The 25,000-nt window shown below is 43.8% G+C and overlaps 1 protein-coding gene across 2 annotated transcripts in view; it reads left to right on the forward strand.

The window, feature by feature from the left end:
* Positions 1-25,000, forward strand: part of nkain2 (sodium/potassium transporting ATPase interacting 2) — a gene marked incomplete at both ends in the record, with an annotated part of 78,735 nt that overhangs the window by 51,770 nt on the left and 1,965 nt on the right. The window contains 2 exons of one of the 2 annotated variants that reach the window (XM_080021493.1): positions 4,757-4,957; positions 17,686-17,746. In XM_080021493.1, coding sequence (XP_079877619.1) covers positions 4,757-4,957; positions 17,686-17,746 — 262 coding nt within the window. The remainder of the gene's footprint in view (positions 1-4,756; positions 4,958-17,685; positions 17,747-25,000) is intronic. The other variant, XM_080021494.1, reaches the window with a different exon arrangement.

The following is a 25,000-nucleotide window of genomic DNA, read 5'->3' on the forward strand; positions in this document are numbered from 1 at the left end:
GACACACCAGGACATAAACATTATTACAATAATGCTATTTATAATTTGTTTTATATATACACACACACACACACACACACACACACACACACACACACACAGCACCGATACAATAATAATCTGCTCTATTTGTCTTTTGGGTCCAGAGCCCAAACAGGCCCATTCATCACTCGGCAGATTAATATCTCAGGATTATATTGGATCTATGGATTGTGCTGGAGGGTTTAATTTTGTAATATTAAATTCTACCATATAAACTGATACATCACCACCAGTAAAGCATTCACTTTGAGGCATTTCGTAATATGTTTTTTTTTTGGGGGGTTTTTTTGTGCATGCGTGTGAGTCGGTGTCACCGGGATGTGGCACTACAACAATTCACATTTGGATATTGAAGAGGTGCAAATTTGGTGCTGAAATCGTCCTGTTACTTTCCAATACGTTTTCCTCGCCTCGGCGGTAAATAACTCTCTTCTCTGCCCTTTCAAAACGTTCAATCACTCCACCGCAGTATATAATTTATGTTGCACTGGCTTCTCTTTTTTCCTTTTTTGGTTTCCTGAAAACCTGTGGAGTCACCGAACAAGGAAAGGAGAATGTCAGTCAATCCTTTTTGGAAGCCAGCGCTCTTATTGAGGTGTCATCCGTTGCCCTGGTGACGAGACGAGCGATGGTAAAAACTCTCCCACTCTGCTGCCTGCAATGAAATTTCTCACTGACATAGGCATAGATTTTATTGCCCCCCCCAATAAAATCATGAAAGAAGCAGAGTACTTTTATTTTAAAATAAAAAGCTTGAACGTTACTCATAGATGCAACAATGCCTCTTTCTTCAGGAGTGGGGCATTTTTTACTCCTCAAATTTTGATTATGGTTTATATGTTTTCCAGAATGATTTAAAGGCTTTAACAAGGTCTCATTCCCTAATAGATTTGTTCAATGTTTTGCTGGGTTATGCCCAAAATGTGTTGTATTCTTGTTTTCAGTCAACGTCAATAACATAGTTGAGATGTAGCCTACATGATTCCGAAATATCATCCCAAAACCCCAGATATGTTTGATATGTTTTGAATGTGCAGAAAGTTTTGAAGATGAGCAGAAATCTTGGAGAAACCCATATGAGTTCTAAAAGTCCAGGGGTCTACAAATGAATTCAAAAGTATTAATTTATCATTGATGTGAGGTGCGACATGCACAGTTAAAGAGCTTACTTCCCCAAACAAAAGAGGACAGAAGAGTAAATCATGTCTATATGTGTGTGGACTCAGCAGTGATAATATTAAATGAGAAAAGTTGATCTACAGGAGAATAAATATCTGAAAGCAATACAGAATGTCTGAGAGCCTTGCTGCATTATATTCTATTATATTTTGAATTGTCCCCTGGTGCCTGAATTTTTCTTTTTGAAGTTTTCCTTTACACAAATAGACATTTCAACCATAATATTGATGCAGAAAAGGCACATAAAAATTCACCAGAATGGAGGGAAATGAAGTGTTTAAGGCTCAAGATTTCCTGGGGGAGGATGCCTGGACCTCTGCTTAATGTGTCACGCCCACTGTTCCAACAAAACGTATGCCACTGCTCACTGATAAATGCTGCAAAAAACAACAACACAACAACAAAGCCGGCGCTACGCTCAGGATTGACCCCGACGGGAGGGAGAGAAAGTCAAATACACTGATGGATGAGGCCGAGATAAAACACACCGAAGACACAAAGACCAAGCGCGTTAGAAGTCACGGGAAGAGCACAAAGAGTTTCGGCGTGTCATTAAGACGAGGAGTGTTACAGGCCGGCATGGTATTAATCTGAACCGTGTACTAATGAGGCATTTGCTCATTACACTGTAATGGAGGGAGAAAACAAATGAGGAGGCAGGAACATAAAGAAATGTAGAAAGAGAGGAAGGAGGCAGAAAGAAGAAATGAAAGTAGAAAATAAATAAATACAAACCACACATGGGGGGGGGGGGTAAAGCATCGAGGGGAAATAAAAAAGGCCATTTATATCGCCACACAAAGGAATCAACCAAACGCAGTGCAAAAGGTCACATTTCCATCAAAAACAGAGCAAATGGTGAGACGAGCGTTAGAGCAAGGGAGAAGATAGAAAATCAGAAGGAGGAAGAGATTGTCATGAACGAGGCGGATAAGACCCAGACGCAGCACGGGGAACGGATAGAAGCTTTATTTACAAGGGTCGGGGGGATGAGATGATGTGGGAATGGAATAAAGGGCAGGCGGGTCGTTTGGGGGTCCGAGCAGGCAGGCTGAAGGCACAGGGCTTTGAGTGTCGACAGACTGGAGGCGAGGCGAGGCGTAGGCAGACAGACAGGAAAGCAGGCACGCACAAGGGAGGTTTTCTGGAGATGAGGGGCGGACGGGGTCAGAAAAGGAAAGGCGCAACCACTACATAAGAACCCACCGGCGCGCAGTCTGGAGAACACCACACTCGGTGACGGTACAATCAGACCAGGGCTGGATGAGGAGCCGGGGTTCTTATGGGAGAGCGGTGGCGAGTGTGTGACAAGGAGCAGCTGTGCCAGCCAGGCCTGGAACCAGGAGCCACGCCCACGCTGCACTGCCAGGTATAGACATGGACAAACTAGATACAAGGGGGAACGGGAGGAGACAGAAAGGCACAAACTGGGGCTGAGACAGAGATGGCCAGAGGATGACATCAGCTAATCTAAAAGCAGAAACATCGTATTAAATAAATATTACTTTATATATGTGTGTGCGTGCGTACGTGTGCGTACGTGTGTGTGTGTTTGTATGTTTACACATGAGCGCATCTGAATCGCAATCAATAGAAGGAGTGCGTTCCAGCCCCAACACACACACAGACATTTGTATGGAAACTAACACAAACTGGCACTTGTCTCTTGTGTCTTTCTTTCGATCAGAGGAAGGACAAACCATCGCCCACGCCTCCTCCCTTGTTTGCTTTGAAAGAACTGCTCATTCTTCAATAGGCAGCGTCACACTGACTCTCCCTGGTGTTTCCTACTGAAACTTAATGGCTTTCTTACACTAGCGTTCCAGTCATGGTTCATGGTGCATGAACAGAGTTGTTAAATCCTAAAGAGCAAAGCTTTTCATTTGACTAATGGCAAAGTACTGCAGAGCAAAGACAGCACAGCAGCGCTATTCTTTGTGTTTGTGTGTGTGTGTGTGTGTGTGTGTGTGTGTGTGTGTGTGTGTGTGTGTGTGTGTGTGTGTGTGTGTGTGTACTATGGAATGATGTCTTTGTGAAAATGGAGTCATTAATAAATGCATTATTTAAAGCAGGATGACCATCACCAGTGATGTATGATGTCTTGGATGTTGGATGATGAACACGTTTAAAGGAGGTGAAAGGGACGTAAGGCAAGGCAATGCAACTTTATTTATATTGCACATTTGCACAACAAGGCAATTCAAAGTGCTTTACATAAAACATCAAAGGCATTAAGACAACGTGCAAAAGAAACACATTATAAAAGGATATCAAAGAGTTCAAATTAAAACCCAACAGAATACATACAATGCATAAAGTAAAAAAAATAGAATACATAAGTGACAGTGCAGTGCAAGAAATGAATCAAAAGCCGCAAATTTGGTTTAGTAAAAGGCGACGGCAAACAGAAAAGTCTTCAGCCTTGATTTAAAAGAGGTGAGAGTTGCAGCAGACCTGCATTTTTCTGGGAGTTAGTTCCAGATCTGTGGTGCATAAAAACTGAACGCTGCTTCTCCATGTTAAGTTTGGACCCTGGGGACAGAAGGCAGACGTGTGTCCCTGACGACCTGAGGGGTCTGGATGGTTCATAATGTAGCAGATGATCAGAAATGTATTCTGGCCCTCAACCATTCAGTGCTTTATAAACCAAGGGTAGTATTTTGAAATCAATTATTTGACGGACAAGAAGCCAGTGTCAGATCTGAGAACTGGAGTGATATGATTCACTTTCTTGGTCTTCGTGAGGACTCAAGCAGCGTCGTTCTGAATCAACTGCAGATGTTTGCTCTTCAACTCTTCATAAACACACCTTCTCCAACGAGCTGATGCTCAAGATGAGAGGCCAGGATCGTGTTCCCAAGGGCTGAGATGATGAGAGGAACATTGGTATTCCGTGTGTTCAGACCGACTCCACTGTTCCAACATGTTAGAGAAGCCCCTCATGCCCCGCCAACCCCAATGCTCTATTCCCCTTCAAGTCTCTTTCATCTGTATTCCAACTCTATATTCTCCTCTTTCCTCACACACTCTCTTCTTTTCCCTCTTTCCAGATGGACTTTCGCCTTCTGACGGTCCTACACTTTATCCTTCCAGACTCAAAGAGATTTAAGATGCATCATTGCAATCCTGAATTTGAATCCCTCATTCGCTGTCAGAACTGGCTGGGGTCTACCTTTCCTCCCTTTACATCAAGGGTGGCAAACCTTTTTCTGGGGCCCATCCTCATTGATTAATCTGGGGCTAGATATACTAATGTGAACAGTTAAGGAAACACATTTACAGGCAAGGTTTTTGGCGTTTTGTTTTGAAAATTGTTGTCAATTAAGCTACCACTGAACTACTTTTTGAAAACGACCAAAAAAGTCTACTATATATAAAATCCACACTAAGCAGGCTCTGGGATTCTCACCCAAGGGCCACAGTAGGCCCGCGGGCCAAAGCTTGACATTCAGCTTGTGAATCTTGTGACCGTAATGGCCATAATGCTCCCTCCGTCTCTCTCTCTCTCTCTCTCTCTCTCTCTCTCTCCTTCCAGGACTCTGACCTCGTCCTGACATTCAACCTGTCCATGCATCGCTCCTGGTGGATGGAGAACGGCCCCGGGTGCCGGGTGACACCTGTCACCCCGCCTCCATCCTGGGCGCCGGAGGACCACCGCTATATATCTATATCTGGCTGTCTGATGGATTATCAGTTCATAGAGGTGGCCCACTCTTCTCTGCAGATACTGCTGGCTGTAAGTACCCCCTGGCTAACACGCTGATAAAGTCCAGCAATGCACGACCACCGTTTGGAAATGCAAAATGAATGCGTTAATGTCATTGCAACCGTTATATATTCAGTTGAGTTTGGATTCAGATCACGATTATTTGGTGCATCAGATATAACTATTCCTCATGGGATCCATATGGATTTAACAATATGTCATCCAGGCTTGTTGCCTGCTTTCATTTATTTTTTACCCTCGATCCATATTTGCCGTTCTCTGACTCCCTCGTGCGCTCCCTCCGCATTGTTCTGTCTCTGTCTCAGACAGATAATTAGAAGGATCAGAAGTGACTGAAGAGAGAAAGAGATGGAGAGGAAGGTCTGTCGTCTCTGTCGTCTATGTGTGTGTGTGTGTGTGTGTGTGTGGGTGTGTGGGAGTGTGGGAGTGTGTTTGTGATTATGTAACTATGCAAACCCCTAACATACCCGTCGATGCATCTACATGTACTTGGAAAATAAACACTCTGCATGGTTTTCCAAAATCCCAGACATTAATGCGCATCGTTTCACAAAATGGAGGACTTTGGTGTGGAAATATGCAAGAAAGAAAAGTGATAAATGCATTTGGAGACAAACATAGATCATAAAAAGCAGAAATGGAAAAAGAGTTTGATGAGCATTTGTAGAACATATTGAAATATATCTTTATATATTCCCTGTTAACCTTACAGTGGGCAAAAACTCGATAAGCTCTACGCTACAGAACAAGATCATAAATGTCAAGAGTGATAATGATGCTTTGGTGATTTGGAAAGTGGTTTTTCGAGGACTCACTTAGTACACTCACAGTGTAATACAGTAAGTAGTGACATCATAAAGTAGGTAGGCGGTTTGTTTTTTGTTAAGTACAGCAAAGAGTTATCTATCGATTATGTCCACCCTGATCTCAAATTTAAGTTGTAGCCAACCATAGCTCCCGTTTAAATTACAACAGGACAAAGTTACTCATTCCTGCAGTTATTTAATTCTTAAAGGGGACCAATTATTCTCCTTTTTACACAAGTTTATACGTCTCTTAGGTCCCCAAAACATGTTTTTGAAGTTTTTGCTGAAAATATCACTCAGATTATGCATTCTAGCAATTCTAACATGGCTGTTTTTTTTGTGGGGGGAGCCATTCTTCCGAGGCCCTGGGAGGGGCCTTAGGTTTCTTCACAGACAGTTGGTATTAATTCCTCTTTCCTTTAAAAGATTTGGTTGCTGAGTTACTCAAATGGGGGGCGGTTCTAATTCTAATGTGTCTCAATGCTATGTCGGACTGAGACACAAACCAGAATGACTCGTTTACATGTCTTCCGAATTGGAAGACTCACTAAAAACTGACTGGGTTGCCTTATTTCACAGATTGCGTATTAGTAGTCCCATCAGGGACCCAAATGTACGCGCACAAGCACTGAAAAAGTGAGTTTTGCATAATAGATCCCCTTTAACGAGTGTTTGTTGGGTTGGGAATTTGAAATTGTTGAGTAAGTGAAAGTGTTTTGGCCCTGGTGTTTCAACATTGGTAGAAAGATAAAAATAAAACAATGAACAATACAAATTGGCAATGTACAATAGACCTAACAATGACAATAAACAATAAAAATAAACCTCACAATAAACAATGGAGGAGAAAAAGAAAGCAAAAAATAAACAATGAACAGGAAAAAAATGGCAAATATACAAAAAATCTAATAATAAACAATAAATATAAACCTAAAATTAAACAAAAAACAATAAAAAAATAGACCTAAAATATACACATACAAAATGGGCAATATATAATAAACCTAAACATTGAATTAACAATAAACAAGAGAATAAACCTAACAATAAACAATAAACTATAAAAATAAATATCAAATTAAGTGAAGAATACAAATTTGGCAAAATATATAAAACTTATGATAAACAATAGATATAAACATAAAAATAAAGAAAAGCTAGAAAATAAACCCTTATAAATAAACAAAAAAAGAAATGGCAATATACTTTATATTTATACATCCTGCGATGCACCTGGACACATCATCTGTGTTATATGCTGGGTTCATTAAGTGTTTCGGGTCTTGCGACAGACACTCTCGCCCAGGCGACCCAGTCGGGATTGATCAAGTCCCAGCTTGAGTCCAGGTAGCACTACCTCACCCACGCCTCTCCTCTCCTGATCCACAGCCACCTTGAGGCAATTTCAGCTGCCTCTGTGACCATCTTTATGGCCCTTCGCTTCCTCGCTCCTGTGATGCCCAGCATGTTATAGGCCCTACAGAGGGACTGGCCAGCAAACCCTCTGCTCCCTACTTCGATGGGCTCACACCTCGCTCGTCACCCATTGGCACGTCACTGCTCAACCGACTCGCTATACTTGCCTCTCTTCCTCTCATTGGCTTACTCTTCCTCTTCTTTCCTCTCATTTCTTCCCAAGGGACAGTGGGTTCCAACAGGATGACCTGCTTTAAGGCTTCTGAGAGCAGCACCATGTCTGGCCTCAATGTTGTGATGGCAACAGTTACTGGGAACTTGAGTTGCTTCCCCAGGTCAACCTTCAGCTCCCAGTCCTGTGCAGTTGAAAGCAGACTGGAGGAGGAGGTCATGGAATCTGCTGTTGGCCTCTGACCAGCTCTGATGAAAGCGATGGTTTTATTCACTGGGCGGATGCGCTTGCAGTGGTTAATTCCACTGGTGATGGTGTCGGTGATGACCTTAAGGACTTGGTCATGACGCCAACGGTAGCGCCCCTCACCCAGGGCTTTCGAGCAGCAGCTGAGAATGTGCTCCGGGGCCCCTCTACTCTGGCACTAAGGGCATGCTGGTGACTCGACTTTCCCCCAGATGTGAAGGTTGGACGGGCTCGGGCTCGGTTCTTCCCGTACAAGGCGATGTTGCTCAGGCTTCGAGGAAGACCCAACCACTTTCTTAGGAACCTACTGACTCTCCTCTTGAAATCTCTCAACGTCGGCGACCGGGACTTAGGAGAGGGGCCAGAGGATCCGTGGAAGGATGCTGGTATATCCAGGCTTTGAACTTGCCTGGAAGGCCTGACTTGTCCACCACCACCAACCACGCTTCCAGTTCTTGATTGGTCGCTCGGATTGCTGCAGTGCCCCTCCCCAATATATTATAAACCTAAAAATGTACTAGAAGATAAAGAAAATGTGGTTATATACAATAAACCAGAAAAAAAAATAGGAATAAAAATAATAATATTTATAATAATAATAAAATAATAATAAAAAAGGAAAATACACAAAAAACAATAACAACAAACAATAACAATAAACAACAATAAATATAAAGTATAACATTTGCTATAAACAATAAAAATAGGCCTAACATATACACAATAAACAAGAAAAGGTTGGCAATATACAATAAACCTAAACAGATGATGAACAGATGGTGAATCTTAACTTCTAGTTATTTTACTTTAGTTAAATAAAGAATAACTTCATGTTTTTATCCGTCAGTAGATCTCTTTGCCTCACCGCCTTCTTTCCTTTCCCTTCCATCTGTATTTTTCTCTCGCTCTCCCCGACCTCGCACATATTTTCTCTTCCGTCGCCTCACCTTGCTCTCCGTCTCACCCCTTCTCCCGGACCCCTTCTGTTAATCGATAATGCTACTTATTGTCTGGCGGAGTGCCCGACCGCCGCACCGCCACAGCCCACTGTCTCACTGTAATTGGTGCGTGGAAGCACTGTCATGCCGTATGAGCACTCGACACGCGGTCAGGATATTGGGTTGACTGACTGTCTGGTTCACTTTAACACCTTTAGCTTCCATAAGAATGTATATTTGGCCGATTGGCGGAGCGCCTTGCCGACTGACCCTTTTTAGCTGTGTTTGGCCCGGGTTATAATCTGACTGAGTGATCGACTGGACTCCTGCTGAGAAGGACTTCAGCAGGAACAGCCTGTGTGATGTTGGTGTTCCTGATGGCTGACGCTCCCTGTTTGCTTTGGTCGGTGGTTCTCCCCATGACGGCTTTGACTGTTCCACTGATCTACTTAGTCGAACCGAGATAGTGATTTAACAAGGTAAGCACTCTGCCCGGCTGTTCAGCTGACAAGCTGATTCCAGAGATGATTGGGGAGTCACTGAGTGGTTGTTAATGGTTTTAGGCTCCTTTGTGCTACGTCAGTTTGCCCCAAATCTACATGTGCCTGTTGTAATAAAAACACTAACACTGACACTAACTGAAAGCAATATTGGAGAAAGAAGTGTATTTTCCTGACCTGATCACCCTTGAAACACACACACACACACACACACACACACACACACACACACACTACATTCGGATGGATGGATGGAAAATCCATTGACAGGAATGAGAGTATGAGACGTTGGTGTACAAGGTGGTGTCATCAGCATATAATGGGTTTTGTTGAGTGTTGAGTTGGGAAGCAAAGCAAAACTATGCAAAGTAAATAGTCAGGGACCAAGTACAGTTCCTTTGGGGACACCTTAACAGATCTTTACGGAGTTAATATTGTCAGCAGCAATATTCTTGTTCCTCCAGACCAGTGGTCATAAACTCAGATGACCTGGGGACCACTGGACAGGTTGTCTTCTTCTAGGGGGGCCATGGTGAACTTCAATGGAAAACCAGTCTGTTGTTTTGTTTTGTTTAGTTTTGTTTTGGGGTTTGTCTCCTGCACGTTAGTGAACTGCCTCGTGATCCTGTTGGAAAATAGCTCTCTTATGATATATCTACTTCAGATTTATATTTTTACATTAAAAACATCAAGTACATTTGTCTGGATTAATTAAGCATTTTGATTTGAAAAAAAATGTTGCAAGACAGATTCATCAATACATTATCACCATGTAGAGGGCCATATTTAGTTGTCTCGTGGGCCAGATGTGGCCCACGGGCCTGTAGTTTGAGACCCTTGCTCTAGAGCGATATGAACCAAATCAGTTACAAGCAGAACCAGCAAAAAGCAATGTAAGACAGCCTAATTAAGATAATGGCACTGTCAACAGTATCAAACGCCTTAAACAAAGAAGGCAGCACAATGTTGTTTATTAGACAGGTTGTTGATAATATCATCTAAAACAGAGGGTTTTGTAATATTACACTGTGTTCTTTTACATAAAAGGCAATCCCTATTTTAAATTACAATACAGCGCAGTATAATACATCAAGACTGTGGCTATCATCAAAAGGAGATTTCCTATTTATATTCTATCTTCAATGACGTTAAAAAGCACACAATGCAATCTGCTGCGCTTGTTTAGTCAGGCAGCCAGATGCATGGCTGTGGACAAAGTGGGCTACATCAGAGCGACTGTTGTCACGCAAAACGAGGAGGATTAGACAAATGGAGAGGGGAGCAAAGGGAAAGAGGAGAGCAGAATAGAAAAGCTGTGAGGAGAAAAGAGAATCTTATCGGACGTAATTAAGTTTCCCACAAGGTATTCGCCCAAAAAACCTTAATGGATTTGCACAAACTATGCGATAAAGAAGATTTTAAAGGACATTTTAAGTTATGAAGCCAAAAGCTCCGATTTTTGACTACACTAGTGCAGTGCCTGTTCAAAACATGCCTGGTTCGAAACGGGCTGTACTGCGGACGTAAGTGACTCAGTCGCAGAGCCCCGAAGCCCCGCCCTGTGGGTTGAGCACCTCGCTGTTCATTTGTTTATTCAAAGTTTATTGATATTATACGTGTTGCATGTCCAAATTGCACCGAATTCAACACGGCACGTCCTTGGGTCCCCACCGATACACCCGCCAAATGTGAAGTAGATCGGATGAACGGTTGTCGAGATAATCAAAACCCCCATTTTTAGAGTCTGACAGAGAGAGAATGGACAGCAAAAAGATTCCTTCCTTTATAGGTAGACACATTTGAATATCCAGAGTTCAGATCTTTTGGGCTGACAAAAACACTGAGATAATGTACTTAAACATGAAAATAAACTAATCTCAAAGAGAGCAATTCCAGCATGTACGAAAAATGTACTATATCCAAGTCACCTGACTGCTTGACTAAATACCATGATTTTGGTGACCTTTCTCCTCTATTTGCTTTTACAAACTCTGGACATAACCGCAGCTTCCGAAAGAGTGAATGATTAATTAAGCTCCATAGAGTTCCTTATCTTCCTTTCCTTCCCACTTACAATCAACGGATATTGAAATCCAATTAATACGTTGGTCATAAATCATTTATACCTGGTTCCGCTGGAGACTGTCCGGAGGGAAGCGCTTAAGAGACGCTCTCCTGAGTCTTTCCCGTTGAAGTGAGAAAAAAGCCAGAAAATGTGTTATTTACAGTCTGTAGGAGATATCTGATTAAAGAGAAGCCAGAGTTTCATTAATTTGCCGTTGAAGGCATAAGTTTTACAGTAATGCAGCAATAATGGATCCCATCCTTTCAAATAATGAAGCTTCGACTGGAGAATTTGCAACACTTGGATAATAAAGAGATCAGCGCCAACAATCCTTTGTAAACCAACCATTTGGACTTTACTCAATGGATTTTCGACTATTTTATTTCCCGCATTGAATTTGACCTGATCGTTTTGTGGGCAGTTATGGTTGAATGCCAAGTCTATATTTAACTTTATTTAGCTCTTACTACGAAAATGAAGTCGTCCGCACACTGGTTCTCGACGCCCATTATCACGTCACTGTCAGAACAAATACCTGAAAGGAATAATAAAAGGCTGTTGATACATATCAGCCTGGAACGGATCACAAAGACACTTCTAAGACCATGGTGAGAGCCACATTGAACAAAACTATAAAGCATCTTTCACTTTTAATTGAAAAGAGAAAAGACACTTTTCCTGTCGGATGTAATAGTTCTGTCAATCATTCTTCAGACAGAAGAGAATGTAAAATAAAGTCCATGACATTTACCAGTTTTTTTAAATGACAAAGAGCCAATAGGTTCTTTGTCTGACTTATCTGGCCACTCACTTATTCTTCTTATTCTTGCTTATAATTTATAGGAATTTGGTTGTAAATGAAAATGTACGAACACATAAACATGTACATACGTTAGATATCCCAGATATTGTCACTTTTAATTTTTATATTTTTATTCTATTGTTTGTTATTACTACTGCCTATGTGAGATGCTGGGACACATCTATCTATCTATCTATCTATCTATCTATCTATCTATCTATCTATCTATCTATCTATCTATCTATCTATCTATCTATCTATCTATCTATCTATCTATCTGTCTATCTATTACATTAGAATACCAGCCCTGAGTACAGTCACATTTGAATTATTTTATTTCTTTATAGGGCTTGATTGTATATCTGATTTTTGTAACCATATAATAATAAATGTTTCACCCTTTAGACTGTATATGGGTGAGATACAATATATGTTATTTTGTTGAACATTATTTATTTATTTATTTATTATTTAAAAAAAAAAATCCTGTACTGTCAGCATGCTGGGCATACAACACAGTGTATTTGTATGCTATCGCATCTGGGACAGAGTTAGTCTGCAAGTGGAGTTCAAGTTCTCAGCTTGCAATGCAACTCTTTATTAATTCTTAAATCATCAAGAACTGCTGCGATACCTCTGTCCTGTGGACGACCTGTAGGATGACAAGAGCATAGTTATTTGTTGTACAGAACCAACACCAATCCCGCTCTTTGGAGAACTATTTTACCATGTTTGGGTCTATAAACAACTAATCACTACTCCAATAGGGGGAGAATCACCACGAGTGAGCCAAATAAAAATAGAACCAAACAACAACATGTACATGGAAAAACATTAATATAGAAACAAACAACATTATGTACTCGGAAAAACATAAACACCAGACAGGTATTGTAAAAGAGTTAATTAAGTCCAGGAAAACTGGAACAGCAATTGGACACGTGGCCTCTTCCTGTCATAGATATGGCAGTAAATGAGGAAGGAAAGGAGAGGGATGTAACCAACAGGGTGTTGGGATGTGTTCAAAGCAGGTGTTGGTGGTGTTTGTGTGCCTGTGTTGAGACCGCCTGTATGTGGGTGTGTGTGTGTGTGTGTGTATGTGTGTGTGCGTGTGAAGTGTCCACCAGTGAGTGGACAGGACTTATCCCAATTGGTTGTGGTGCATAAGGACGGTGTTATGTCGTGGTACCTCCAAGCTGCGTAAAAGGCCCTGGAGCCACCCCTGAGTCCTGCAGTCATACAGAAACCCCACGGCCGCAGGAAAGACCCTGCACCCCGCCCTGCAGCCACAGAAGACCCCCCGCCCAGAGGAGGGCCCTGAGGAGCATAACCCAGTCCCTGGGAGCACGAGGAGACCCGCATTCCTGAGGCGCACACATACAACCCACCCCCATGAGCAGGCACAAGACCACAAGGCCGCAGACCCGGAGCCAGGCCTGGGCCTGCGGACACCCCGCCCTGCAGGCGACTCCGATGCCAACCCGCGGCCCGCGCAAGAGCGACGCCCGCCCCACCACAGCTGACCAGACGCCCCACCCGGCCACAAGTCCCAAGAGCCCATCCACGTAGCCGAGTATACTCAGTGCAGAGCACCCAGACATTAGCCCCCCCCATGTCGAAGCCAACAGGCCACCAGATATATGGACGCTCCACCACCCCCAGCATCCGCCGCAGAGAAGCCGCACAGTGGGAGCAGAGGCTGACAGCCACCCTCCGCACCCTAACCCACACCCACAACAGCAAGCCCCCCCAGTTATCCCGGAAGGCCCCCGGCGGCACTCTCAGGCCGCAGCATTCTAGAAACCACCAGGCACAAAACGCCATGACTCGAGCCCAGCCATCAGGGGGCCCACCCGACCGCCCTTCAGCCAAACGCGTCCCCATACCAACCCACCAGCGCCCCGCCACCCTGGAAAACCCCAAAGCCCAATATGTGCTCTTGGCAATTGCAGATAAAATTGCAGGAATTACTCGCATCCCTTCCCCCCCGTGGACCCTGGTCTGGTGGAGTGTTGTTCGGATTCAGAATTATGTGCCAGTGTATGTGTTCTAGGCTAATATAAGTGGAATAAAAAATTTGGTATGGACGTGAAGTACGTCGGGGCAGGAGCGTGACGGGCAAGATCACAGCCGCGACCATGCCATAATATGCCCACCTCCTGTACCCAGAGGCACCCAACCCACAGCGACCAGCCGCGGACACAGAGCGGCCCGCCATGCGACTTCGCCATGCCGAGCAGCTCCGCATACCCCATCAGGCCCCTGGTCAGCCCATGGTCGCAGACGGCCCCCGCACCCACAGCCTGTCCCCCCAGCGACGAGCGGCCCGCGCACCGAGAGCGCCAGAGGATAGGTACCCAGGCAGCACGGTGCGACAATAGGAGTCCGCTCCCCACTGAAGGAGACCACAAGGAGAGCCCCGCGCCGAGCACACCTGGCCAGGCACAGGCCCCTGGGTCACAGGACCAGAAAAAAACCTTTATCCAGCCCTGGCACGCCCCCCCCCCCCCACGGGACGCAGAAGGACACACAAGCCCCACCATCCCACCCACAGGGCGGGCGACCCCAGCAGGGCACCCCCCGCCCTCAACCCAAGCCCAAAACCCGCAACTGCGTCCCAAACCTACACATGGATGCCAGCCGCAGGCACCCCCCAGGAGCACCTATCCCAACTAAACGACCTTGTTGCAACTAAACTTCCATGGGTTTATGAACAGCAAGGTCTCTTTCCCATTACATAGTAGGTAAAGATAAAGTGTAATTTGTTTTTAATAAAGGTTTCTAAATTCTGGAAGAGGGATTTTTTAAATGACCTATATGAGTAAGATGTTCAATCATCGCAGTTGGTTGTAAGATGTTGTTCGTCAATTCTGTTTTAAATTTTAGAGACTGCTGTAATTGAAGAAATTGACGGAAGCTGTGGCCACCAACATTATACCTTTGGGTTAAGGTTGGGAAGGATATAAGCAAATTGTTTTGTGTTCCAGGTGAGTAATTCGTGGTCTTTTCCAAGACCTGAAGATTATTGGTCTGTTTCTAACCATGAAATCAGGGTTGTGCCTGATTGGGGTGAATTTGTTTGTAGATAGAGTGTGACCACTGACAGAATCCTTGCAATGAATGGGTTTTTAAAGCAATTATGTTTCCTTATTAATTCAGTATGAAATGGGAGATCAGATATTGATAATTCCTGACCCTCTGTTTGTTCAATGTTTCGCCATCCATAGCCCATAGTTTAATTGAATATGTATTTATTGATTATATAATATTATAATTATAATATTTATTGAATTGTCTGAGATATCTGAAAATTTAGATATAGGATTGAGCACTTCCGGGAGGGATGATATTGGGTTCCATAAATACAACAAAATATCATCTGCATACAAACTGATTTTGTGAACAGTTTCCTGTTTGCATGCCAATGATATAACTGTTTTAATAGATGGCCGCTGTGAGGGGTTCAATAAAGATGGCGAATAGTAAAGGGGAGACCAGACATCTTTGTCTTCTGCCACATTCTGGAATGAAACGCTGTGAAGTGTAACCATTGGTGGTGACAGAAGCAGATGGTGAGTTGTACAGTATTCCGATCCATTGAATGAGTGACTCTCCAAAGCCAAATTTGTTGAGGGTGGAAAAGAGATATGTCCAGTTAACTCTGTCAAATGCTTTTTCGGCATCTAAAGAAGCAATAACAGTATTTAAGCTGTTCCTTTGAGATATGCTGATGAGACTGAATAAACAGTGCATATTGCTGGATGAGTTGTCTGCCCTTGACAAAGCCTGTTTGGTCTGGGTGAATTATATATGGAATTACTTTTTCAATTCTGTTGGTTAGTGTTTTACTCATAATCTTTAAATCACAATTAATTAGGCTGTAGGTCTATAACTGGAGGTGAGGGTTGGGTCCCTATTGGATTTGAGCAAAACCAAAATGAGAGCAGTATTCATGTGCGGAGGCATGTTGGAGGTTGACTTAATCTCCATAACCATTCTGATGAATAATGTTATTTTGTTTTATGAAATTAAACATTATTTAAATCAAAAACAGCGGCCAAGGGACAGCATGTGAACAAGCAGCACTGCTGTGCAATCCTGAATACGATCTTTAACATGCATTGAAATTCCAGATAGAAAGGTTTATATTTGTGTTAAAATCACATGCAGTATATTCTCTCAAATGCATTTTTTATTTTATTTTTATTTTTTTGTAGTTACAAATATCACTAAATGAACAAAATATTCAAATGTTTGCTTGCCCCAGCCGTTCTATTGGGGTCTGTCTCTGAGACATTCACTTGATTTATTGTGTGCAGGATATTATGTTTCTATGACTCAACACAAAACAGCGTACTACTTGAGAATCCAGAATATTAACAGGATATTAGTGAATATGAAAAACAGCCGAACAACTGGTCCTGCAAAGAGAAACTTGTAACCAGGAGGGAAATATATGAGACCGAATTTATACTCTGATCCATTACTGTGAATTCAATCTCGTACTAAATATTCATCAGGTTCTTCCAATTTACACAAAATTATTTAAGGGCTTTTTTGGGTATTTTACAGCCCAATAAATGTAAAAGTTGATGAAACAGTTTTAAGTGTTCTAACCCTTAAATTGTACAGCCAGATTGACTTTGTACAACTTCTGACCAAAGCAGTATTAATTTTGTTGAAACAGCTTAATTAGTCCAACTTGTGACACATATTGTCCGGCTTCCCTTGTGTTTCCATAACTTACAAAAAAAAGTCATTTTAGTAATCGGAAGTGCGGTATGACATACATTGTTCTGTCTTGAATGAATTGTTATGACCGGCATGCTCAAATTAACAAAGCAGCAGATGGTAGAGAGGGAAACAGAGAAAGGGAGGGCAGGTGAAGAATTGATGGAGAGAGAAAAATAGGGGGGGTAGAAGTGAGCTGGGAGAGAATGAGAAGTGGGATGCATTGTGAGAGGAAGAGAAAGAGTTTCAGGAGTTGAACATTATTTAGAGTAAATGAGGTTGGGACCTTGAGCTATACGCTGAATTGCTAATGTGCATATAGATTAGGTGTGTGTGTGTGTGTGTGTGTGTGTGTGTGTGTGTGTGTGTGTGTGTGTGTGTGTGTGTGTGTGCGTGCGTGCGTGCGTGCGTGCGTGCGTGCGTGCGTGCGTGCGTGGGTGCGTGTGTGTGACGGTGTCTTGGCTGTGTTTACTCAGTAGAATATCAACTAGGTCAAAGTAATTTTTCTTTCATTTAAAGCTTAATTTCAGCAACCTATTCAAATGAATGTGTCATTACAGCACACTGTATCTGGAGATTCTGATCCCTCTTCTCACTCTCTCTCTCTCTCTGTCCATCTTGGCCTCGTATCTCTCCACCCATGTTCTATCATTGAGGCATAATGAGGTCGTTCACACCATCACCTTGCGTTGACCCCTCACTTCCTGGGTCTCTGCTCCAATCCGCAACTGCCAATCTGTCGCCCTGGCAACCCACAGTCAATCAGACAATGCAGTTTTTTTTTTTTTGTTTTTTTTTAATTTCCTGACACACACACACACACACACACACACACACACACACACACACACACACACACACACACACACACACACACACACACAGGGATCATTATCAAAATGTTACCTTATCGTTCCATAAGGTGGTTGCAACGGAACAATAGCAGTAATCTCAAATGTCTCCAAAACTTTCATTCTGCAAAGTCCATCTTTTTCTCAGAGCAGAGTTTGATAATCACAGATTTACTTTCCTCTACCCTGCACCCTTTTCTTCTTTTCCAGCTGGTGGGATTTATCTACGCCTGCTACGTGGTCAAGCTCATTTCAGAAGAAGAGGACAGCTGTGAGTACACACGCACACACACACACACACACACACACACACACACACACACACACACACACACACACACACACACACACACACACACACACACACAGCCACTACATTTTCAAAGCGATACTTCCTTGCGGTCAGACCTTGGTCTCCACCGTTCAAAGCAACGCTCCAGCTTTGATGAAGTGGAACGTTGTTGCGCTGTGTGTCTAAGTCATGCTGTGTGCTGCAGTGAAACGCACGCTTACAGCAACATTCATGTCTGACAACCCCTTCCACCCCTTCCATCTCCCGACAGATGTCTTCTCTGCTGTTTGAACGTTTAGACTCCAGGACAAGGCACAGACTGTCCGACTCTCTCGCTATTATTTCTCAACTCATGGGGACACGTTGAACTCGTCATTCAAGTCCCTGTTGCAGTTTTGCCTACCACGCGCCAACTAAGTGGCGTGTTCAGGGACCTCCGTCACAGACACACAGAAGACGGGTGTTGTAGACACCAGTTTATTGTAGAGAGTGGGCTAGTTGTAATTAACTCAGGAGCAGATGGACATGTGTCATGACAGGGCTCCTCTCCTGAGTGAGTGTGGGGATGGGGGTTTTACCTGTTGCTCGTTAGACCAACCAACAAGCAACAGGTATGCAGCCACTCTGATCCTGGATCCCCCAATTACCTAGATCCAGGCCAGATGTGGCTGCTCAAACCACACCATCCCCACACCACATACCCCTGACACCAAACTGAGGCCAGGGAGAATACCCGGCTGAAGCACCACAGTCCACTTTTCCACAAGCTACATCAAATCAAGGCAGCTAAGCAGTAGTATAATGGTATTACTTGCCATGGCCAAGCAAGAGATAAAAATAAGAGGAAAAGAAAACTCACCACAGCAGGACAACGCCAGCCTGAGGACAGATGCCAACAAGAACAATAAAGACTTTAGAGGCTCTTTTACTTTCATTTCTGGTTGTCACTGAAATTATCTGATAGGTCTGATAGGTCTATCATTCGTCCTTAATGAAACAATGATAGAAAAAAATATCTATATATTATAATATATACACTACTCACAAAAAGTTAGGGATATTCGGCTTTTGGGTGAAATTTCAGGATGAACCTAAAATGCACTATAACCTTTACAGGTGAACTTCATTTGATCTTCTCTAAAGCTTTGAATGCACATGTCCAACTGTTCAATGTTTCAGTACTTTTTGCACAACTTGCTGTTCTCTAACAAGGAGCTGAACGGCTAAATTCACAACAGGTGTTTGATCCATGAATCGACCAATACATTTCCTGGTTCAATTAGAATGGGTATTTAAACAGTCCTCTTCATCATGCTATTCACATCTTTACATCATGAGACGAGGACGACACCTAACAATTGATCAACAGTATCTGCCATTGCAAGACTTCAAACAGGATGTTCTCAGAGGGAAGTGGCCACTGAGCTTAAAGTGTCACAGAGTGTCATCAGCAGGTTCCAACAGAGATACAGAGACTGGAAGAGCCACAGAAAGGCATAGAAGTGGACATCCTTTGGCCACATCCCACACTGATGAGCGCTTCATTGTGAAAAGTGCCCTGCGGAACCGGATGATGAATGCCACTTAACTCCAGGCACAATTAAGGGAGGTGAGAGGCACCCAAGTGTCACGTCAGACCATTCGAAACCGCTTACATTGGCTTGGTCTGCGTGCTAGACGACCTGCAAGGGTACCTGATCACACCACCAGGCACAGGCATCATCGTCTTGCATGGGCCAGGGAGCATTGACGCTGGACGAGGGACCAGTGGCCTCAGTGCTGTTCTCTGATGAAAGTTGATTCACGTTGAGCAGAAATGATGGCCGCCAACGATGTTGGAGACGTCAAGGAGAGCGCTATGCATCAGCCACTGTTGTCACCGGACGAGCCTTTGGTGGTGGCGGTGTTACAGTGTGGGCAGGTGTGTCTAGTCAATACAGAACTGCTCTACACTTTGTGAATGGTACAGTGACAAGCCCGTACTACCTGAATAACATCATTAATCCAGTCATTGTGCCCCTGCATGAACAACACAGGCCTAATTTCATCTTCATGGACGACAATGCTCCAGCTCATCGAGGTGGCATTATTAGGGAGTGGCTGCTGGAGACTGGGGCACCTCAAATGGAGTGGCCTGCACTTTCTCCAGCCCTGAATCACAGAGAAAACCTATGGGATCAGCTGAGTCGCCGTGTAGAGGCTCGTAACTCTGTGCCCCAGAACCTCAATGACCTGAGGGCCGCCCTTCAAGAAGAGTGGGGGGCCATGCCTCAGCAGACAATAAGTCGACTTGTGAACAGCATGAGACGTGGTTGTCAAGCTGTAATTGATGCTCAAGGGCACATGACAAGACATTGACATTTTTTGTTGTGGTAAACCCACCACTGTTGTTGGCTTTTGTTTCAAATAATTGTTTGAGATGAGGAAATCACCATTGCATGCTTCTACTTAAATGCCCTACTTTCATGATATAATATCACTGTAGCGTGAACTTTTTACATTTTCCATAAATTTCACCTGAAAGCCAAATATCCCTAAATTTTTGTGAGTAGTGTATAATATAATGTATATACAGTATATAATCAGAGTGGGAATTATACAATGACAATCGAGGGGGTCAAGTTTTTCTCCAGTGTGTAAAAGGGGGGGGGGGGTTAAGCTGCCATGCGTGATGACGTAAATAATCTTGCCATCCGTCCCTTAAAAGATTGAATTGTCCTTATTGGAGAAACATAAAATGACGTGTTCCTTATTTTATCGATAGTTTAATGGACGTTTTTCATTTAAAACATAGGAACAATATGCAGTGGTCCATTTTCCAAGGAACAGCACCATGGACGGCATATCTTTCCTACTATTGGCTACCGCCCAGCGCTCTGAACTGCTCATTTGCATAAAGTTGAAACCTGCACAACCTGCACCTGCACAGAAGGATATATAAATGTTTCAACCCCCCAACCGGTTGTATTTACTTCTTTTAGGGGGGTCCAAGTCTTAATTAGAGGGTCTACAATATATAATATAAAATAATATTTGTAATAATAATAGTAATAATAATAATAATAATAATAATAATAATAATAATAATAATAATAATAATAATAATAATAATAATAATAATAATAATAATAGTAGCTCTGTAGTCAGCATGGTGACACAAGTAGTAGCAGTTATTCAGCATCATGTAACCCTAAAAAGAGATGAGAGCGCCCATAACACTATAGCATCATAAAGAAAGTCTGTAACTTTCTAGTGAGAAACCATCAGTCATTTAGGGAGCCTTGAGCCTTGACAGCGCAAGCGTCGGTCCTGAGGGAAGCAATGAAAACATTGTTTGACGGTGGTTTCTCAGAGAAAAAAATAATAAGCACAAGACTCACAGAGGTTCAATGAAGAGTTTTACTTCATTTCGAACTTGAGTTTTTACTATGCCTTAAGCTGTCTCCAGATAGCTCTACTGAATAAGCTGAATGCCTTTTTTAACCAACCAAGTCTCAACTTGGCCTTGATAGGCTATGGGCCACTCAGGCACTCATCATAAGGCCTGCCCCCCAGTGTATATACACTGTCTGTCATACTTCCTCTTTGCTTATTCAACTCTCCACTGTTGAAAGCAGGCCCTCTATCAAATAATGATGTCGGCTGCGGACTTGAAGACGTGTGGGCTGCGGTGTGCACATGACCAGCAGAGATACTCACCCGCTGTGCGTCCACGGTCTCGGCCATGCACACTCAGTTGTTGGACCTGTTCTTTTGTGTTGACTGCACAAATAAGCTATTTGCAGTCATCCGCCATCGGGCCGACATCTTCGTTTCCCTCCCTAGTTGCCCCCATACTGTCGAAACGACAAGCATCTTGGGGTAGGGCAAGGAGGTGGAATTAGTTCTCCCATCCTCAAGCTTTGTTTTGTGGGGCAGATATTTCCCTTTTTCCAAAAAGAAAAACCCGGCAACCGCAGCGTCGGATTGGTGCATTCATCCGCTGGTCACGGATATCATCTGGGGTCAATTCGGCCAAGCAGACGTAGATCCATTCACTTCACAAGACACAGCTCATTGTCCTCTATGGTTCTCCATTCAGAATGACGATCCCAAATTGGGCCATGATGCCCTGGCTTACCGCTGGCCTCTGGCCCTACTGTATGCATTCCCTCCCCTTCCACTGTGGCAGCAGGTGCTGGACAAGGTGAGGAAGGACAGGGTTGAACTGGTTCTGGTGGCCCCTTGGTGGTCGGCACAGATTTGGTTCGTGGACCTGATCATCCTGATCGGGTCTCTCATCACAGGTACGCTGTGGGTGCTCTCTCTTCAGGCAGAGCTCCTGACACACCAGGTGTGTGGCGCGTGGAGATGACCCATTTCGCTGTAATGTTGGTGTCATACTCAGTTTCCCCCAAGGTCTGCATGTAAGAGGCTTGCGCCTTCCACTCTCAAGGCTTACCTGGCCATCATATTAGCCTGTCATAATGGAGTGGATGGCAAGCCACTGGGCAGTCACATTCTGGCTTCCAGGTTCATCCAGAGCACCCGCCACTTACACCCATGTGTGCGGTTGCTGACTCCGAAATGGGATCTGGTTTGGTGTTGAATGCCTTAACAAAACCCCCATTCAAACCACTCCAAGACAATGTCTGAGTGACTCAACCAAATCAGCACAAAGGTTATCTCCCAAATAGGAGCCTTTCTGTGTGAAGTTTGCATGTTCTTCCCGTGCTCACATGGGGTTTCCTCCACCTAACGTCAGTAAGGACCCCCCCCAAAAACATGCACACATCATCGTCTGACCAACGATGGACACTCATCACCTGGTCCCCGGGGGCATCCACATATGCTGCCCACTGCTCCTGGCTGTGCCCCCCCGGAGGAAGGACAAACCAGGATGGGTCAAAAGCAGAGGCCTCATTTCACCGGCCACCATCCAAAAGCATGTGCATGTGTGTGTGTGTGCATGTGTTGTAGTGTGGTGTGCTGTGTGACAAATAAAGATTGTTCTTCTTCTTCTTCTCTTCACAAGTACTGTAAATGCAGAACGCATGCAGTCATTTGCTAGAGAGGTGGAAGTAAAACTTTTGTTGTTGAAGTCAGCACTGCTTCTGGCACTTGTCTCGGCAAGACGTGTGGGAAATCTGGCCGCACAGTCCAGCATAGTGTTCTCCATGGACAATCGTAGGGTTACCTTGAAACCCAATCCCGTTTTTCAGCCCAAGAACATAAAAGTGTGATTCAAATCAACCACGATTGATATCTCTTCATTTCCTCTCCTCCCTTTGGGTCAGAGGATGACAAGAGGCTGCATACTCTGTGCCCTGTCCGGGCGCACTTGGTCTATGTGGAGCACGCGTGTCATATGCCAATCAGACTAGCTTTATTGTCTGTTATGGATCTCAGACAATCTGGAAACCCCTGTCCAAAGATCATCTCTCTCACCGGATAGTTGGGCAGGAACCCCCAGTGGGCCTTCTTCTACGAGGGTTGTGGTTACTTTGTGGCTGTTGTTATGAGGGGTTTCGGACAAGGCGGTGTGTGGTGTTACTTCCTGGGCTACCCCGCACAGGCTCACCAAAATTCTACGGTCTCAACATGACGGCATCAGCACTGGTGCACCCTGTTTTGACAGCCGCCAGGTGTAAGCCTGCGTACAGAGTTATGCTATTTGGTTGAGAGTTGTTAAGGTCAGATGATACAAGCTCAGCTGTATGCAGAATCCCCACCCAGGAGCATTGCGGTGGTTCTGGGGGGATGGTTATATACTGTAATTTACCTCCGCACCCTATGAATGGGTTCTTATATGCTGGGATTGGGGTGTGAGGTCACATCTGCCACTTGGTCCTTGGAATGGACTACATGGACCCTGGGTTTTATGTCTCTGCCTTTGGAGGCTTGAATAGGAAACAATGGTTCACGGTCAGTGAGGGTTGGGGGTACACAATATGGCATAGTAAAAACTAGAGTTTCAAATGAAGTGAAATGTTTGGGTTTGTGCTACAACCCTGTTTTTGCGAATGAAGAACAAGTGTTCTTACCGGTGGCCTGACTGACCAGCTCGCTCAAGAGCTGAAGAGGTCAGAGGAATGATGACAGGCGGTGACCCAGTATATATACTGGGGTCCAGGCCTTATGATGGGTGCCCTAGTGACCCAATCACAGCCTGTCAGGGTCAAGTTGAGACTTGGTTGGTTAAAAAGGGCTTTCAGCTTTATCCAGTGGAGCTGTCTGGAGACAGCTTAAGGCATAGTAAGAACTCTTGTTCTTCATTCGTAAAACAAGGGTTGTAGCACAGTCCAAACGTGATAGTTAGTGTTGAAGTGGAGAGAGCTAATAATCGATAATGACTGTGTGTGTGTGTGTGTATGTGTGTGTGTGTGTGTGTGTGTGTGTGTGTGTGTGTGTGTGTGTGTGTGTGTGTGTGTATGTGTGTGTGTGTATGTGTGTGTGTGTGTATGTGTGTGTGTGTGTGTGTGTGTGTGTGCGCAAGCGTGTCTTTAGAGAGTTAATCCTTCATTCAGACTGCTGTGTAGTAAGGGTAAAAGTAAGTGACACATACACACAAGCTGCAGGTGATAACACGCTGCGGGGCTGTTTTCCTGCAACAGCTTAATTTGCAGGTCACGGCGCTAACACTGATGGCTTTGCCCTTGTTCAATTGGCTGTGAATGGCAGCTGCATTGTTTGGGTAAAAGCCATTTTAATCACTTTTCAGCACAACTCGATCGAGTCCATACTCTCACTCAATCCTGTATTTCCTTTAACCTAAACCTTACTTGGGTTGACTCCCAATGATTGAAAACTAAGGGTTAGGTAAAAATAAAAACAAAAACACCAGTTTTCCTTTAAATCCCAATTCAGTTTTTATTGTTGATTTTGCATAATGAAGTATATGGCAAATCAAATATTTTTTGTAGGGTTTATGGGAGTACATCATTAAATGATGACAAACAATAAATAGATCATTAACAAGAAAATGGTTAATTATGCGTGTGTTGTCACCCTTTTGGGAGAGGGTGTATTGTATCTTCTCCCTCATCTTAACAGACACAGTGATCGCTAAATAATCTGTACAAAGTCAAATTTACAACGTACTGTGATGTACGTGGCATTAAAATGCATAGTTGGTGATACAGTCACAACAGCAATGCATCAATGGCACGTTGAGGATGCGATGGATCTCCCAAATCACAGCCAGCGACGCATGCAACCACATTGTTTGAGTGATGTGAAAGCATGAGAGACCCT

This window comes from Zeus faber (assembly GCF_960531495.2).
Source record: "Zeus faber genome assembly, chromosome: 2".
NCBI classification, from domain to species: domain Eukaryota; kingdom Metazoa; phylum Chordata; class Actinopteri; order Zeiformes; family Zeidae; genus Zeus; species Zeus faber.